The sequence below is a fragment of the Nicotiana tomentosiformis genome, chromosome 4 (genome assembly GCF_000390325.3).
Source record: "Nicotiana tomentosiformis chromosome 4, ASM39032v3, whole genome shotgun sequence".
Lineage (NCBI taxonomy): Eukaryota > Viridiplantae > Streptophyta > Magnoliopsida > Solanales > Solanaceae > Nicotiana > Nicotiana tomentosiformis.
The window spans coordinates 537,144-554,929 of NC_090815.1; the positions used below are offsets into that span (position 1 = coordinate 537,144).

At 37.6% G+C, this 17,786-nt stretch overlaps 2 protein-coding genes across 2 annotated transcripts; one reads left to right on the forward strand and one right to left on the reverse strand.

The window, feature by feature from the left end:
* The first annotated feature begins 2,461 nt into the window (after positions 1–2,461).
* LOC138909150 (serine/threonine-protein phosphatase 7 long form homolog) lies at positions 2,462–2,965 on the forward strand. The gene has a single exon (XM_070200333.1). The coding sequence runs from the start codon at positions 2,462–2,464 to the stop codon at positions 2,963–2,965; it is 504 nt and encodes a 167-aa protein (XP_070056434.1).
* An 11,022-nt stretch (positions 2,966–13,987) lies between these two features.
* Positions 13,988–14,784, reverse strand: LOC104111290 (uncharacterized). Its single transcript, XM_018775985.3, has one exon. The coding sequence runs from the start codon at positions 14,320–14,322 to the stop codon at positions 14,176–14,178; it is 147 nt and encodes a 48-aa protein (XP_018631501.1). The 5' UTR covers positions 14,323–14,784; the 3' UTR covers positions 13,988–14,175.
* Between the last annotated feature and the right edge of the window lie 3,002 nt (positions 14,785–17,786).

Below are 17,786 nucleotides of genomic sequence, written 5' to 3' on the forward strand. Positions count from 1 at the left end.
ATTTCAAACTCAATTTTAAATTGAGTCCTACGTTTTACGTGCAACATGTAAAAAAAATACTTAGACAAACTTGTCAAAAAATAGAAAAACAATACTTAGACAAACTTGTCAAAAAATAGATTGGCTAATATTATTTAAAATTTCATGAGAAAATTCAATTGATGAACAAAAGAAAAATACAATTATTGTTCTTTAATTTTTATCAATAATTCGATGTTCCTTTTAATTTTGCCAAATACAATGAGTATTCTACTTATGTTTACCTATTTTTAGTAGCTTTAAAATAGTGCTAATCTACGGAAAAAAAGGTAGTACAAATATGAGTACTTAATTTCTAAATTTTGAATGATAAAAAAAATATTATAGTTTACAACAACTCTAATATTAATGGTATTGAAATAAGAAAAATGTATAAAATAAAATTTAATTGCTTTTGGAATCCTAAATATAGGATTCTCTACATAACTCAGTTATGGAAATTTTAATAATCAGAATTATAGTTGATTTCAATATCCCAGATAGTAGGAAAATAATTAAATGACAATTCCTACATATTAGGAAAATATTTAAATTACTATTTAATTCAGTGTTAACACTATTTTTAAAGGGTAAAAAAGACGAACCACATTTCGCTAAGGACCTTCGTACTTTTAATATAGTATAGATAGATAGATGATGATCTTACCTAGGTTTTCGAGCTTATATAATATTAAAATAATAGTAAAATTTAAATTAGAATAGTTTTTTTGTATCATCAGTTTCGAAAATAACTATCAAACTCAAAAATTTATTTACATAATTGAGAATAAAAGAAAATAATTTAAAAGTATATTTTATAATAAATTCCTTAATGATTCTCTGTTATACTTTAAATGAATTCAAAATATGATTTAATTAGACAACATCACATTAATGATTATTCTGCTTATACTTTACATGGACTTAATTACAATTTATAATAAGTTATAGCCAAACTTTAATTGGCCAAAGGAGATATATATATATATATAGCAAAAAGTGCACATTTTTGTGAAAGAATCTCATTATTTTGTCCGATTACTAGTCACTAACTACAGTAATCTTTCAACTAACTGTAGATTAATAATTGAATAATTAACCCAAATAGCCGCTCACCCAATAATTTAAACTAAAAATAGCCGATGAAAGTGTAATATATGCATAATTTATGTATTGAATGTGTATAATTTATTTATTGTATAATTGTGTATAATTGAGAAGTACATGGGACAGATTGGAAATTTAGCGAGTTCAGAACCCATTTGTGGTTCTTTTGGACAAGTGTGACGGAAATGTGTGTTTAAAAAAAAGAGTGACGTTTCTATATATAGCGCTCTTTTAAAGAGCGCTATACTTTAACGGAGTTTTGGTCGTTAAAGTATAACGCTCTTTAAAAGAGCGTTATATATATATTGTAAACCGCGCTATATAGGGCTGATAAGATAGCTATGCATAACGCGGTATATAACCGCGCTATATATGTATAGCACAGTTATATACCGCGCTATACATAGATAAATAAGCGGTCCCCCTCCTTCTTCCCCACATTCGAACCAGACGACCAATTCTTAACCTCCCCCCAAATTTCCTTCTAAAATAATTATAGTGGACCCCACCCGTCACACAAAAAAGATAAGATTGTAGGTCCCACATCCTAGTCAAGCCTTCTATTGTTGTGGTTTTCTCGTTTCGGGCTCAAATTTTTAATTCATCGACTTTCCGAAAAATATAAATCGAGGTATTCCGATTTAGTTTATGTCGAAACTCGTATAATAATGCATATTAGTTGTTTTGAATGTGTTTCCATGTTATTTTGTGTTTTTTTTTTTGCGATTAAACTAGTATGTTATTTTTATCCGGACTAAGATATTAGTGTTTTGTGTTTGTTTTGTGATTAAAATATATTTGTTATTTTTATCTAGTTTAGATTATTTATTTGTTTAAAGACTAGTGCCCTTTTAGCGTAGTAAAATGTAGAGCCTTTTAGCGTAGAATCCCTGTAGTTTAAGTATCTTTTTATACTGATAGATCAAACACAAACTCTGTCCAATTTATAAAAATTAATTATTTAATTTACAAAACAAACATACAAAATTATGAAAATATTAAAATTGACACACATAAGAATTCAGGATAGCTTGGTGCTACTGGGTCTCAAATATCGAGCCTGGAACCCATAGGTATATACTCTGTTTGATTAAATATTGTATAATTATAAAAAATAATTATTTAATTTACAGATCAAACATACAAAATTACGAAAATAATAAAATTGACACATACAAGAACTCAGGATAGCTGGGTGCTATTGGGCCTTAAATATCGAGCCTGGAACCCATAGATATATACTCTGTCCAATTAAATATTGTATAATTATAAAAAATAATTATTTAATTTACAGATCAAACATACAATTAATGTTGTTTAATTTACAGTAGACGACATGGACGTGCCGCCTATGCATCCCGAACCTGTCTCCGATGAGCTATTAGTGTTACAGGGCGATCATAGGTCCGCCTACGTATGGGAGGGAGAGTTACTGGCCCAGACTCTCCGCGCCAGGAGAGTGGACGACATGTGGGATTTTATGAAGGACAGAGATCTCCATCCCCGTGTAGTCCAGCGCCTGCGGGATACGGGCTTCTACAAGATTTTGGAGATCGGGCGGCTACAACTCGACTGGTCTTTGATCACGGCCCTGATAGAGCGGTGGCGACCAGAGACGCACACTTTTCACCTGCCCATTGGTGAGGCCACCATCACGCTGCAGGACGTAGAGGTTTTATATGGGATGCATGTTGATGGACTTCCCGTTGCACTGCCTCAGGCCATGAGAGAGATGACGCATGGGCAGTATTTGGACATGCTGCAACAGCTCACTGGTTTCAGGCCACAGGATGAGACTGCCCACTCAGGGGCCAGTCGCATGAGTTTGACAGCTATTTGACAGCATTTGGAGATATTGCACCCCGACATCACCGGCGAGACAGATGATCTGCATATTCACCGGTATACGAGGTTGTTGCTGCTCCTTCTGTTTGGGGGGGGGGGTTCTTGTTCCCGAAAACTTCGGGGAACCTAGTCAGTTTGTGATTTCTTCATCATCTTCAACAGCTAGATGATTTACCCCAGTACAGTTGAGGTGTTGCTGTTCTCGCCTACTTCTACAGGCATTTGTGTCGGCCGAGCATGGGCACCCAGCATGACGTATGTGAATTTTGGCCGCTTCTACAGGTGACAACATATTCGAATACTCTGTTCATTCCTTCCAATTCTATCTAGTCAAAATTTATCTTAAACTTTACGTCAACTTTGTATGTTAGGTTTGGGTCTGGGAGTGGTTCCTGCAGTTGCAGCCACCTCTACCACCATTACCTCTGGATGTACCACCTCCGTTTCTCCCTCTAGCTAGGAGGTGGGTTTTCCGGCGTGGATATGTACGAGATTACGAGGCCCGACATAATCTCCACCTTTGCAGGGATGTGTTGGATATGCTGGAGGGCGCACAGGTAAATGTGTACCTAAACTTACTTGGTATAGCTTCATATGTGTTGCGCATACTCACATTTTTTGTTGTTATTTGATAGTTCATCTGGACAACATACAGCAACGACTTGATAGGTGGCCTGCCCGATTATTGCTCGGCCAACCGACTGATTTGGAGCACTTCCGTCCTGCTAATGTGCCTCGATATTGTGGAGCATCATGCCACGGAGCGGGTACTTCGCTAGTTTGGCCGTCCGCAGTATATACCGAGGGGGCCTACATGGGAGGCCACACATTATCAGCGGGATGATCATTCCAGGGCGGACGACGCATATGTAGCATGGCTAGAGGCGCATGTCCATACTTGGGATCGGCGAGTTGACCTGATTCTGCCCCCCCCCCCACAGATCCAGACGGAGACTATTTAGCTCTATATGCCCTGGTACCACCGCGTTACCCGACTTTTTGTCGGGAATCCCATTTATCAAGTTGGCGGTCGGTACGTTCCATACGCCGGGCGGCATGAGGCCCTGGTATGTTTTATGTTATTATTAATTATATAACTGTAACTTAGTGTTCTGTAGTTTATATTTTATACGTTGTGCAGGCTATTGGCCTACATATAGACTACCAGATGGGACTGTAGATGCAGCATCATGTCGACGAGGGAGCGGCCGCTTTGCACGATTATGACCGACAGGTTGCAGAGGTGGATGCCCGGACACTACAGCGAGCTCGAGAGGATCAGCGCTTAGGACACGACCCTGCTTATATGGCGTCAGAGCAGTACCAGTGAGGTAGGGGTATCGCACGAGGTAGGGGTGCCCCTCGAGGTAGGGGTACCCCACGAGGCAAGGCTGCCCCTCGAGGTGGGGGTGCCCCATGAGGCAGGGCTGCCGCACGGGGTCGTGGTGGGCAGCGAGGAGGTGGTCCCCAGCAAAGGGGCGTTGAGGCCCCTGTTGATGATGTTGATGCTCATCTGCCGGTGACCTACATGAGCCGGACGAGTATCCCACCAGCATGCCGTCATACAGCCTTGGGATGCAGCTCACTCCAGGGACTTCGCAGGTGACCCCGTCAGGTCCATTATTGATCACGGGCACGGACCTTACCGGAGAGGATTGGGAAGCATACTTCCCAGGCTCATCGACCGCTGCTGAGGATCGGCCGACCCGAGATTTGGATAGTGGGCGTCGGCTGAGTTATGGCTCATCATCACAGGCGCAGGTATGTTTTTATTAGTATTAAATTTAAATTTGTTTTTTCTTTTCTCATTTATTTTCCATAACTTTATTAATTTTCTTATTAAGGCTTCATCCCCGCCCGTCACGGAGGCCCATTTATGCGATGCTGACATGGCTGCGACGGATGATTATATTCAGGAGTCCGACGAGACCATGGTAAGATAATTTAAATTGTTGTGACTACAACACAAACAATAAACATAGCAACTTAACATAATTTAAATTCAGTACAACTAATAAAAATACATGACACGAAAAACATAAAGTTAAAGTAGTACACTCAACACATACATGTCATTATTTAGTCACTGCCGCCCATTATTCTCTGCTCCAACCACATAAATTTCTCTTCCATCTTATTTTTTTCTAATTCTGCCTCTTTCAGTTTCTCCTTCAACTCCGCAATTTCTCGTTTATATTCTTTTTCATATTCACACTGTTTTAAGGTCAAATCATGAAGATACTGCAAAGATCATTTGTAGCATTCCTGCTTACAGGGTTCATCAATCCATACCTCAAAATTGCAAAAAGGTTCGTCGGGAACCCTATAAAACTTGTTCACACACATCCAGTAGCGGCGTCCAACTTCACCATCATCCCAACAGTCATTCATCATACATTTTTTGCCGCACTGGCACCTTGGTACATAAAGGCGTTCAGACATTTGTTAAAGCGTAAAAAAAACCTTGGTTTTATGGAAAGTTTTGCTATTAGTTATTGTTAAGCGCAGAAAATAATTAGAATGCGCCCGTTATTTATTGGCAAGGCAACACACATAACGTAGTATTTAACCGCGCTATATATATTCACATAACGTAGTATTTAACAAAGATTCTTTCGGATACAAAATAACTTTTTCTCAGACGGGCAGCTTTTCAGTTTGACAAGACAATACAAATAACGTAGTATTTAACCGTGCTATATATATTTACATAACGTAGTATTTAACCACGCTATATATATATATATATATATATTCACATAACGTATAGTATTTAACCGCGCTATGTGTATTCACATATTTATCAAAAATCTACATTTAACTCAACTATTTTTGAACTATATTTATCAAATATAATCACATATTTTTTCATTTTTTAATCCAATACTATTTTTGATTACATGAACGGGATGGAGAAATGCATTAATTTACTCAACTAAAAAATTTTAAATATCAATAAGATTTAACAACAATGGAAACATAATTTTATTTGATATATCTTGCAACATAAACAAAACAGCTACTTATTACAACATAAACTCATTGGTAGTTGGGCACATTAGAAGAACACCCACCACAAACTTGATTACCACCGCCACCCAAACCAGCCGAAGGATATTTTCGACGGTCGTGTCCTGTTTGGCCTTAAAGTGCCTCACACAGTAATAATGGTAGGCGTAAGGTTCTTTCCATGCAGGCAAGTTCTCTACAGAACTTAAGATACCACCATGCCGATTAGATATTAGACAAATGCCGGAACACTGTTTGACAACGTGCTCTTTCAAATGGTTCAAAAACAGCATCCACGTCTCTTGGCTTTCATTGGCACAAATAGCAAAAGCTAGAGGAAATATTTTTCCATTAGCATCTACTGCAACGTCTATCAACAGCTTGATATCATACTTTCCATAGACATAAGTGTCGTCTATGGATATTACCGGCCGGCAATGCGGAAAACCATCAATTGCTGGTTTAAATACCCAGAACACGTAATTGAATATATATTCTGGTTTTCCGGACTCCGCTCAAGCTTTCATTCAACAACCGTCCCGGGGATAAAGTGTTGCAGTGCGACCATGTACTTGGGTAGAGCTGCAAATGACTTATTCCAGTTACCATAAACAATATTAAATGCACGTTTGCGCCCGAGAAATACCTTTCTTTTGATAATGGTATGGCCATATTCCTGGTGGACTGATGTAATGCACTCTTTGATTTTATACCTTCTGGATGCTTCAAGGTGTGGAATAAGGAGAAGAGAAATCAAGTCAATATCCAAGTTGTAGTGATTCCCATTAAATGTGTCCATTTCACATATGTGGGTGGGAATGTATTTACCCACTTGCCACAAACCTGTTTTCTTCTTGCTCGCATGCAGCATCCAATGACAACCCGTAAACCATCTGCAGCAAACAACCTTGTATACCTCCGAAGTTGACTCACATACCATCATCTCACGACACTCTTTTACGTTGTGCATTTTCGCCGCCCTGCTTAGGCGCGCTTTATCAGGAAAAAGCATGCCCTTTGCAAGCACCGTTGGTCTAGAATCATCCCACATTGCTGTCCGAATTTCATCAAAATCCCTTGTGAGAGCATCCACATCCAACATACTTGGCAAGTTATCAAGGTAGGGAATCTTCTTTGAATGAAACGGCACTTGGGACTCGCACACTCTTGGTCTAACGTGGGGTGGAGCATACTCCCTCATCAAATCAGTTACTTCATTCTCTTCCTCTTCATCACCATCCTCACGAGGGAAGGGTATGTCGTCTCCGAAATCATCGGTATTGTTGTCATAATTACTGTTCTCTTTCTCACTCTGTGCATCTGCCAGATCTCGATTTAATATGTCATCTTCGGGCAATTGAGTGAGGACAGGTGGTTCAACTTGCTCGTTTTCACTGCACAAACAGCAAAATAATAAGCTACTGAAATTAATAAATACTTTCCATATAGCTGTATCACTTCACTTACAAGTCGTAACGTGTTGACATTCCTTGATGGACATTATCCTATTGGTGATGACTCCCGGATGGACCACCATGATCCAACACACCAGAACTACGCATATTCCAACTGGGCGTGGGTTCATAACTTGTAAAAGTCATATCTGGCCGGTACCCCCTGTGGAATATATGAGTGTTAATACAAATTCAATAAAATAAAAATATACATCGTAACACTAAGGAAAATTGAAGTTTACCACTCGTCTTGTGGATTATGTAAAGCATGAGAGAAATTATTTTCTCGCTCCTCATTCGCCCGTGGTGATAAGTTTAAATCAGGGCAAACTCTTTCATCCGGAACCTGTCCGGCAAAAACTGCTCCAGAATAACCACCCGATAAATGAGGGTTATCCCTACTATGGGCAACCTCATTATTGCGAACGTCTTCGACCTTGACGTACATTTCCAACATTTTTATCACAAGAAATTCTCGGTATTCATCCGGAGTCCTCAAAAAAATCCCTCAAAGTTTCATCATCGTCGATGTTAAACTCAGCGTAACAAGCAACCCCTTGCGGAGTGACAGAATAGGGATATCGTCCGGTTACTTTAAGGTTCACCGAACGTTTCCTCACACTCATTTTTGTCACGACCCCAAATTTCCCTCCGTAGGGTATCGTGATGGCACCTAGTCTCTAAGACTAGGTAAGCCTATCAATGCGGAATAATCATAAATATCAGAAAATAAATAATCTACAATTCAAATGATTACAACTCCCAAAACCCGGTAGAAATAAGTCACAAGCTTCTAAGAATTTATTCTCAATGTCTCTATAAGTCAACGTCTAAATAAAATATAAGGAAGCAACATAAAATGATAGAAGGGGACTCCGGAGTCTGCGGACGCTGGCAGATATACCTCGAAGTCTTCGTACGCAGGTAACTCACTGACGTCTGGGCTGGTAAAATATACCTGGATCTGCACAAAAAGATGTGCAGAAGCGTAGTATGAGTACACCACAACGGTACCCAGTAAGTGCCAAGCCTAACCTCGGTAGAGTAATGACGAGGTCAGGTGAGGCCCTACTGGAATATAATAATGGCATGGTAAAATATTTATTAATGAAGTAAAATAAAATGACATTGGAAATGAATCAAATAGTATGTCACATTTAATGACACCAAATAATTGCAAATAATATCTCGTGGAATCCAAACAGAATTTTCTTCAACTTTATGAAAATCACAACAATTAATTGAAAGCAACTATGGCCATAAATCAATATCAACAAGGGCACTACCGAGGTACCGCCTCGTAATCCCAAATTATAAATAATTTCACAATATCTCATTTCCTTATATCACCGCGGGAACCTTCACAATTTATTTAAAAGAAAATATTTTTTTCCGAAATAGCATCCCGCGTTTTAGCCACCCTTATCACACCGCATGACTTCTAGTAGTCACCCCTACTAGCCACACGTATCAAGCTACCCTTATCTCACCGCATGTATTTCAACACCCAGACCTTATACCACCGCATGCGTATCAATATCACAATTTGCACCTCAAGTGCCCAATATTTTAATTTTCCACAAAAAAAATCAACAACAATATTTTTTTCACTAATAAAGAGCTCACGGCTCATGCCAGAATAATCAAAAAAGAATCTTACGAAAATATTCAAGAATAAATAATTCAGAAAAATAATATTCCAAATTTTTAATACGTTGCTTCAATATCAAAATTAAAAATGTTAAATACTGCATATTAATAATATTTAATTTAAAAAAAATCAACCTTCAAATAATAATATTTAATTTGAAGAAAATCAAGCTTCAAATAATGCACGGTATGAAAGAAACCAAGTTTCAATTAAACAGTTAAAACAATTAGCAGGAAAAAGATAAATAAATTTAAAATATATATCACAGATCAATGATGAAGAATATAACAAGATAAAATAATTTAATAAATGCGCAACAATGATCTACACCATTTAAAAATATAATCATTCACATTTAGCCCGTGTACACAGTCGTCATCTCGTGTACACGACTTTCAACACATTTCAATAATCACATTAATATCAATTCTAGAAAAAATTTCTCCCACACAAGGTTAGACAAGTCACTTACCTCGACTTGCTCCAATTTAATCAGGTATTATATTTTTTCCTCGATTTCTCGACTCCGATCGATTCGTATCTAGTCATAATTAATTCGATAGGTATGAGAAGAGGTAGATGGCGGCCTAAGAAGGATTTGGGCGAGGTGATCAGGCAAGACAAGGCGCAGCTTCAGATTTCCGAGGGCATGGCTCTTGATAGAAAGGTGTGGAGATTGAACATTAGGGTTGAAGGTTAGGGGGTAGTCGAGCGTTTTTCTACTTTGTATCGGTTAGTCTGATAGTGTTTTGTCTAGGACTGCTTGCGGCTTATGTTGTGTTCACACTATTTTTTCGTTTTTCATAGTAGTGTGTTCTTTCTTTTCCATCTATTTCCTGTCTCTTACGATGCTGGTATTATTTTTTGGGTTTCTGTTTTTATTTCGGATCTATTATCTATTTTCGTTTTCTTGAGCCGAGGTCTTTCGGATCAGCCTCTCTATAGGTAGGGGTGTCTGGTCAAAGTTATTCAATTCATGGAAGTGTTGATAGCAACACATGCATCATCCCCACCACCTATTTGTAGAAGGCCTATTTGCATCATCCCCACCACCTATCCAATCTCACTTGTACTGCTTTACATTCTCCATTCTTCAATAATAACTGCTTGATGCTGTAATTTAGATCCACTAATCTCAAATACTTTTATACTTTTTTTGTATTTATAAATTTTTAAGTTCTTGTTCTTTCAGCTTTTGTCCACACTAACTAATTAAGCATAGCAATTAGTGAGCAAACGAGACCAGGCCGTAGGGCAACAAACTAGAGAAAATAATAGGGAGTCATGATCATGATCACCCCTTGTTCTTAAAATAGACTAACAGATCTTGTGATTATTCTTAAATGTAGACTAGGCATTTGTGATATTTTATCAGCTCATTTATAGTAAAAAGGAAGTGCCAAATATATAGTACAGGAACATATTGTGCTAGTAGTTATATCACCTTTTGACACCAAGGCTCCAACTATCAACTCCAGAGCAGCAAGATCTACAATACTTGAATCTACGGCTAGACTCAAGAGTGTCCTGGCAGGCATTCTCAACCGCTTCGTAAATTGCTTTGTCTTGTGAAAATACCTGTGCTGCTATAGGTCAGAGTTCTGAGTAAAGGTTGATTACAAACTAAACAAATAAGAACCTGGAATAGTCATAATCTCAAACAGTACTACAGAGCATATCGATATCAGCCTTTGCTCTAACTAGCAAAGTAAGAATTACCAGTGACATACATTTTCCGGAGGCTGAGTCATCTATTTGGAACTGTCTGCATCTCATCAATAGAAGAATTGTACTCTCCACATTACTGGCAGAAGACGAGGCCATCAGTTGGACAAGGGTTGGCATTGCGGCAGACACACAATTGGAAAATCTCAGATGCAACCAACGTTCTTATTTTCTCCAAATTCCCAACATCAGGCAAAGAACCATTCCTTCGTTATCCCATCAACAACCGCATAATGCTTTGAAAAATAACTGACCTTTGCTAAATTCTTCAATTTGAGAAGGGGAGAGTAGAGAGTGAAGTGAGATTTTGAACTGAGAGGCCACTGCCATCATAGGAGACAGAATGTTTTGGGGGAATATGAAATTTGGAGCCTTTTTTAGGAGAAGCGGGAGTTTTCTGCATGCGATTATTCGCATCAATAAATAGGAGAGCAATTGGAGCTTACATATTGCGATTTATAAATCGCATTCCATATTATAAAACACATTCCTTTATTGCAACTTATAAAACGCATTCGCTAATTGTGACTTATAAAAGACGTATAATAAGCATTCTGTAATTCCATAGAAAACACAATTACCTAATTGCGAATTATAAATCGCATTCACTAATTGACGCATTCATTAATTGCGACACATAAAACGCATATAATTGCGATTTATAAATCGTATTCAGTAATTCCGACTATAAAACGCATTCCTTAATTGCAACTTATAAATCGCGTTTTGTAATTGCAACTAACACCAGAAGAGCAGCCCAGTACGCATTAGCGCGGGGTCCGCGGAATGGCCGAACCACAAGGGTCTGTTTTATGCAGTCTTACCCTGCATTTCTGCAAGAGGCTGTGATTATGGAGTACGTGTAGTGTTGAGCCAAGTAAGAAGTACAATTTAACTAAGGAAAATATATGGTGAGATATAGTCAGAAATTGGTGCTTGTAAATACCAATTAAATAGCTTCATGTGTCATATGGAGGGATATGAGAACCAAGAATTTAATCTAAAAGGTAGGACCCCTCAGTGCTAATTTCTGAAAAATAATCTTGACTTGTCAAGATCAGTAACCCATTGTCATCTTCGAACACTTCTTTGCTGTCCACTTTCTTCTGTTGACACTAACACTGCTCTCCAGAACAAGAAAAAAATCTGAAATTCCAACAAGCGTCAAGACAAAACAGCTCAAATGGTGATTCCTTATATTATTAACGCACCATCTCACTGTCGAAATCTGATATTAGCTTGGCCTGTACACCTTCATTACGATCAAACAATGAGCATAGGGGATGATCAACATGAAACAAGATTTCCACTTCACCTCAAATAAAAGAACAAGGAGCCCAAAACACTTTCTGACAGATTAATAAGCTTGAAAGGAAGTCAATAAACAACTGCATTCTTGCTTCTTTGCTTGTTATCCTCAGGAAGTGAGAGGGAGCTATTACAGAAACCAAGAATCCACCAAAGCTAAACAAAGGATTGCATTGAGACCTGAGATTTTTACAAAGTGATCCTTAAAATACACTCAGAACATGTCTCTCCCTAAAGAGCTCAAATAGATGAGGTTCCGATATTATCATGAGTTCCCAAGATGTAGCTTTAACATGGGATCCTAATTGCAGTGCAATCTTACAGATTCTCATACTTGAGCAACAAAATCTGCGTGAATATTATAAGAATGGGAAACATTACCTTCTTTTAGATTCCAGATGAACTTTATAGTGTTAATCTGACCACGTATATAACAGATGAATGCAAAGGAAAAAAAAAAAAGACTTGACACTGGTAAGATCAAGCGGTCAACTATGACTCATGAATCCCAACCAAAGTGTCGGGTATATGAATCATATGTAATCATTCTGCTCTATTGGGATCCATTTCATTTCAATACTACTTCTCTTATAAATAATTTGACCTTAAGGTAACTAAAAAACTAGAGAATCACTACTTGCATTTAACCCTACAATGGAAAAAACTCCTCACAAGTACCGAACCTAAGCATTCCAGTTCCAAGAGAAACGAATCAGCTTAATCAATCCAACAAGGATAAAAGGAGAGATTTACCATTTACCAACTTCATTACAAAGTCAGGTAAGATAAAACAGACAAGCCATGATAATTATCAACTACTACATACATTCTCCTTTAAGCATTCTAATGACATATGAAAAGAGAGAATTAAGTAGGTAGAATTTTCTTATTGAGTCTATACAGACCACTCTGGCAGAATCACTAGAGTTAGTCATAAACCTTTACCAACTTAAAATCATTATGACCACTATAAACTTGAGAGCCCTCTTAGCGCAGAGTACAACCCGAAAAAACACAAGCCTAGCCAAATCAGTTACAAGGCTGCATTATTATCCTCAGTACAACCAGAATGCTTCCAACAAGTATCAGAGACCGCTCTATCACTAATTCCGAAAACAAGTAACAAGTCAAGCTTCTTGCAGCTGCATTCTAATCACAGATAATGTTTGGCATGATGAAAAGTGCAATAAATGTATTCCTGGAAAATGTTTTCCTAGAGGAGTATGTCTTCTCACAAAATGGAGAAAATGACTTCCATCACTCATAGGTGGAAGTCATTTTCCCTCTACAAATATCTCAAAATCTTATTCAATCTCACTTGTATCAATCAAAAGTTAGACATTGTTGTCATCCTTTAATACACAAAAATATCACGAAAGCATAATCCTCATACCGTATCCTACACCTTGACAATTACCATACGCCACCTGTTTTCATACCCAACCAAATGCTCGAAAATCATCCAAAAAATGATTTCACAAGGGAAAACATTTTCCTCCATATCAGAAGCACAAGAATCTCAAATTGTAATCTTATCATAGCAGTTCAATGTATAGAAATAATAGCACAGCAGAATTATGGCTGCATTTTACGTACAAGATGCGGGTATAGCTGCGGTAAAAGAGTTAACTGAGAGGAAATATATTATAGTGTTCTTATCATATCCAAAGCTATCTATTTTAGCGCAGAAATCAGCAAGAAATGAATCGTTTGGCCGAACAGTAATATTCACAGATTAGGAGCTAAGCGGAAGCTGCAAAGAGCTGAACACATTGGTATCTGAAGCTTAAGCCCTATCAAGCCACTGTGACCTCAGATTATTAGGCTCCTCTGGAAACCACATTCATCAAGCAAGAACAGTGAAGAACAATTAATTGAACTGCAGTAAATGATATTTATCCAGATATATACAAAATCTGTGAGAACCAAGCAACAATTCACAAAATGAAAACCAAAAAGAACAATTAAAAGGAAAGAAAGACTATCCACAAATGACCCCACATATTGATAGGAACAAACCACAACATGATGGACCCTATTTTGCTGTACAAATACCACTCAACCAACATGAAAAGGACCAATATCGCCACTTCGAATAGAGCCAGCAACCTCATCTGCAATAGTCAAGCAAGAGACTACCCAACCACTCAATGCCACCCACACCATCTTAGCCACCCACAGTGTCATACTCCATGGAACTGCCATCCTCAACCTCCTCCTTCTCTTTCCAAGATTCAACAATCAATGCAAACTCAGACGACTTAAATACGCTACGAGATATTGCAAGTGGCCTTGCTGCCACGATTCAGCCCTTTGCTCCGATTCGTGTAGGAAAAAAATGTAAACCCAAAAAAGCATTCACTTTTCTACACCAAATCCATTTCAAGATCAACCCTAGTCCTCAGTTTATGCTATAAAATTGATCAGATTAGGAGAAACAAATTACCCCTTGAATTTCAATAAAATTGACCTTTTGTTGAAATCAGTCCCAAAAAGATCCAAGATTTGTTCTTGAGAAAGACCAACCGCTTGAACCCCACCAAACTTTTGAATTGATATTCTGCTTCAACTGCTGCAAAAAAGCGACTAATAAATTCACACACATATATTATATAGGACAAAAGTAAATGTGTGAAAGTACTTAATTTCAAATAAAGGATATTATTTAATGACTTACCATTTTAGGAATGATTTGTACAAGAACCTTCAATAAATAGTGGTAGAAGTACAGAAATGGTCTGGATTTGTTGACCATTTTGTAATTTGTAAGGTAATGCTGTCGGCAAAGGATAGAAGCCACCAAGGCACGCACCTCTGTCAGTGTTGGGACCCATATAGCTAAATTTCGACTTCGGAACCCATTTGTGGTTCTTTGGACAAGTATGACGAAAATGTGTATTTAAAAAAAAAGTGATATTTCTATACATAGCGCTCTTTTAAAGAGCATTATACTTTAACGGAGTTTTGACCGTTAAAGTATAGCGTTCTTTAAAAAGCGCTATATATATATAACGCTATTGTAAACCGCGCTATACAGCTATGCATAACGCGGTATATAACTGTGTTATACCTCTTTTGTGGGCCCACCAATAAGTCTTCTGCGTTTAACTGACATAACAATAATTCAAATGGGTATAGCGCTCTTTAAAAGAGTGTTATACATAAAAACATTCAGCCCACCGAGCTAGGCATTGCCTTATTTAAAGGCGTTAGGATTTTACAAAAATCCATTCAAAAATATTCCTAACTCGTTCAAATTTTTCTTCTTGTTAAATTCTCAAGCATTTTTTCATAATGTCTGAAGAGCGAAAAGTAAGGGTTTCATTATATTGGGGGGAGGGGGGAGGGGGATGAGGTTGTGATGGCGAATAACTCTATGAGCTATAGTTTATCTCCATAGTGTCATGTTAAGTTGCTACTTACAATGGAGTACGATAGATTGGTATCGTTGTTATGTAATAAATTTGTGATGACCCAAAATATCATCTTTAAATTTAATGATTAATTATGTGATCTAAGCACTATTTACCATTACTGGACTTGCGTGTGCAGTCCGTAAAAAAATTTCCGGAAAGTTTTCAGGTGAAAAATGGATGAAAATGTGGATTAGATGTTTAAAACACAACTGAGTTGACTTTGGTCAACATTTTGAGTAAACGGACTCGGATTAGTGTTTTGACAGTTCCGGTAGGTCCGTATCGTGAATTGGGACTTGGGCGTATGCCCAGAATCAAATTCTGAGGTCCCTAACCCGAGATATGGAATTTTGATGAAAAATTTAAAGTTTAAGTTCAAATAGTGACCGGATGTCGAATTATGTGCAAATGACCCCGGAATAGAATTTTGATAATTCCAACAGCTCCGTATGGTGATTTTGGACTTAGGAGCTCGATCGAAATTTTATTTGGAAGTCCGTAGTGGAATTAGGCTTGAAATACCGAACGTTGAATTTTTGGGAAGTTTGACCGAGGGGTTGGCTTTTTGATATCGGGGTAGAAATCCGATTCTGAAAATTTTTATAGCTCCGTTATGTCATTTATGACTTGCGTGCAAAATTTGAGGTCAATTGGACTGGATTTGATAGGTTCCGATGTTGTTTGTAGAAATTAAAAGTTTCAAAATTCATTAGGCTTGAACCTACGTGTGATTCGTGATTTTAGCGTTGTTTGTTGTAATTTGAGGTTTCAAATAAGTTCGTATGATGTTTTAGGACTTGTTGGTGTATTGGGTTGAGGTCCCAAGGGCCTCGGGTGACTTTCGGATGGTTAACGGATCAAAAATGGGACTTAAACAGTTGCTGCAAAAGCTGCTGCAAATTCTCTTCTGCTGTGCAATCGAGTCTCCAGAAATCGAGCCGAGGATAGAAGGCAGACTCGAGATCCATGATCGAAGGCAAGCTCGGAGGCTAGTGATCGAAGGCCACTGATCGAAGGCCCAGGATCGAGGGCTATGACCAAGGCCAGTGATCGAAGGCCATAAAGATCGAAGCCATGATCGATAGCCAGGATTGATGGCTGTGATTGAGCCCCAGGGTCGAGGGCCATGATCGAAGCTATGATTGAGGACCATGATCGGACTCCCCATGATCGGACTTCCATGATCGAGGTCCAGGATCGGACCCCATGACCGAGGTCACCCTGGATAGATCTGTAAGATATAAAATCAGGGGGGCTTCGTTCCATTCGCCATTTTTAACAATTTGGAGCTTGAGCAGAGGTGATTTTTGATATATCTTCAAGAAAAAATATTGGGGTAAGTATTCTTAACTCAATCTTGGTTAGATTACCCGAATCCATCACTGTTTTTAACATTTAATTGGTGATTTAAGTTGGAAAAAATTTGAAAACCCTCTTGGATAGATTTGAGGATTTGAGGGTCGAATCGTTATCGGAATTTAGTCATTTTGGTATGGTTAGACTCGTGGTTGAATGGGAGTTCATATTTCGTAACTTTCGCCGGATTCCGAGATGTGGGCCCCACAGGCAAATTTTGAGCTAAATTCGGATTTTATTAAAAAAAAATATAATATTTTCTTATGAAATTAATTTCTATAATTTTTGTTGACTATATCGAATAAATTATGACTAGATACGAGTCGATCGGAGTCAAAAAATCGAGAAAAAAGCATAATACTTGATTAAATTGGAGCAAGTCGAGGTAAGTGACTTGTCTAACCTTGTGTGGGGAAAATTTTCCCTAGAATTGATATTAATGTGATTATTGAAATGTGTTGAAAGTCGTGTATACGAGGTGACGAGTGTGTACACGGGCTAAATGTGAAGGATTATATTTTTAAATGGTGTAGATCATTGTTGCACATTTATTAAATTATTTTATCTTGTTATATTCTTCATCATTGATCTGTGATATATATTTTAAATTTGTTTGCCTTTTTTCTGCTAATTGTTTTACCTGTTTAATTGAAACTTGGTTTCTTTCATACTGTGCATTATTTGAAGGTTGATTTTCTTTAAATTAAATATTATTAATTTGAAGTATTTGACATTTTAAATTTTGATATTGAAGCAACGTATTAAAAATTTGGAATATTATTTTTCTGAATTATTTATTCTTGAATATTTTCGTAAGATTCTTTTTTGATTATTCTGGCATGAGCCGCGAGCTCTTTATTAGTGAAAAATATATTGTTGTTGATTTTTTTTGTAGAA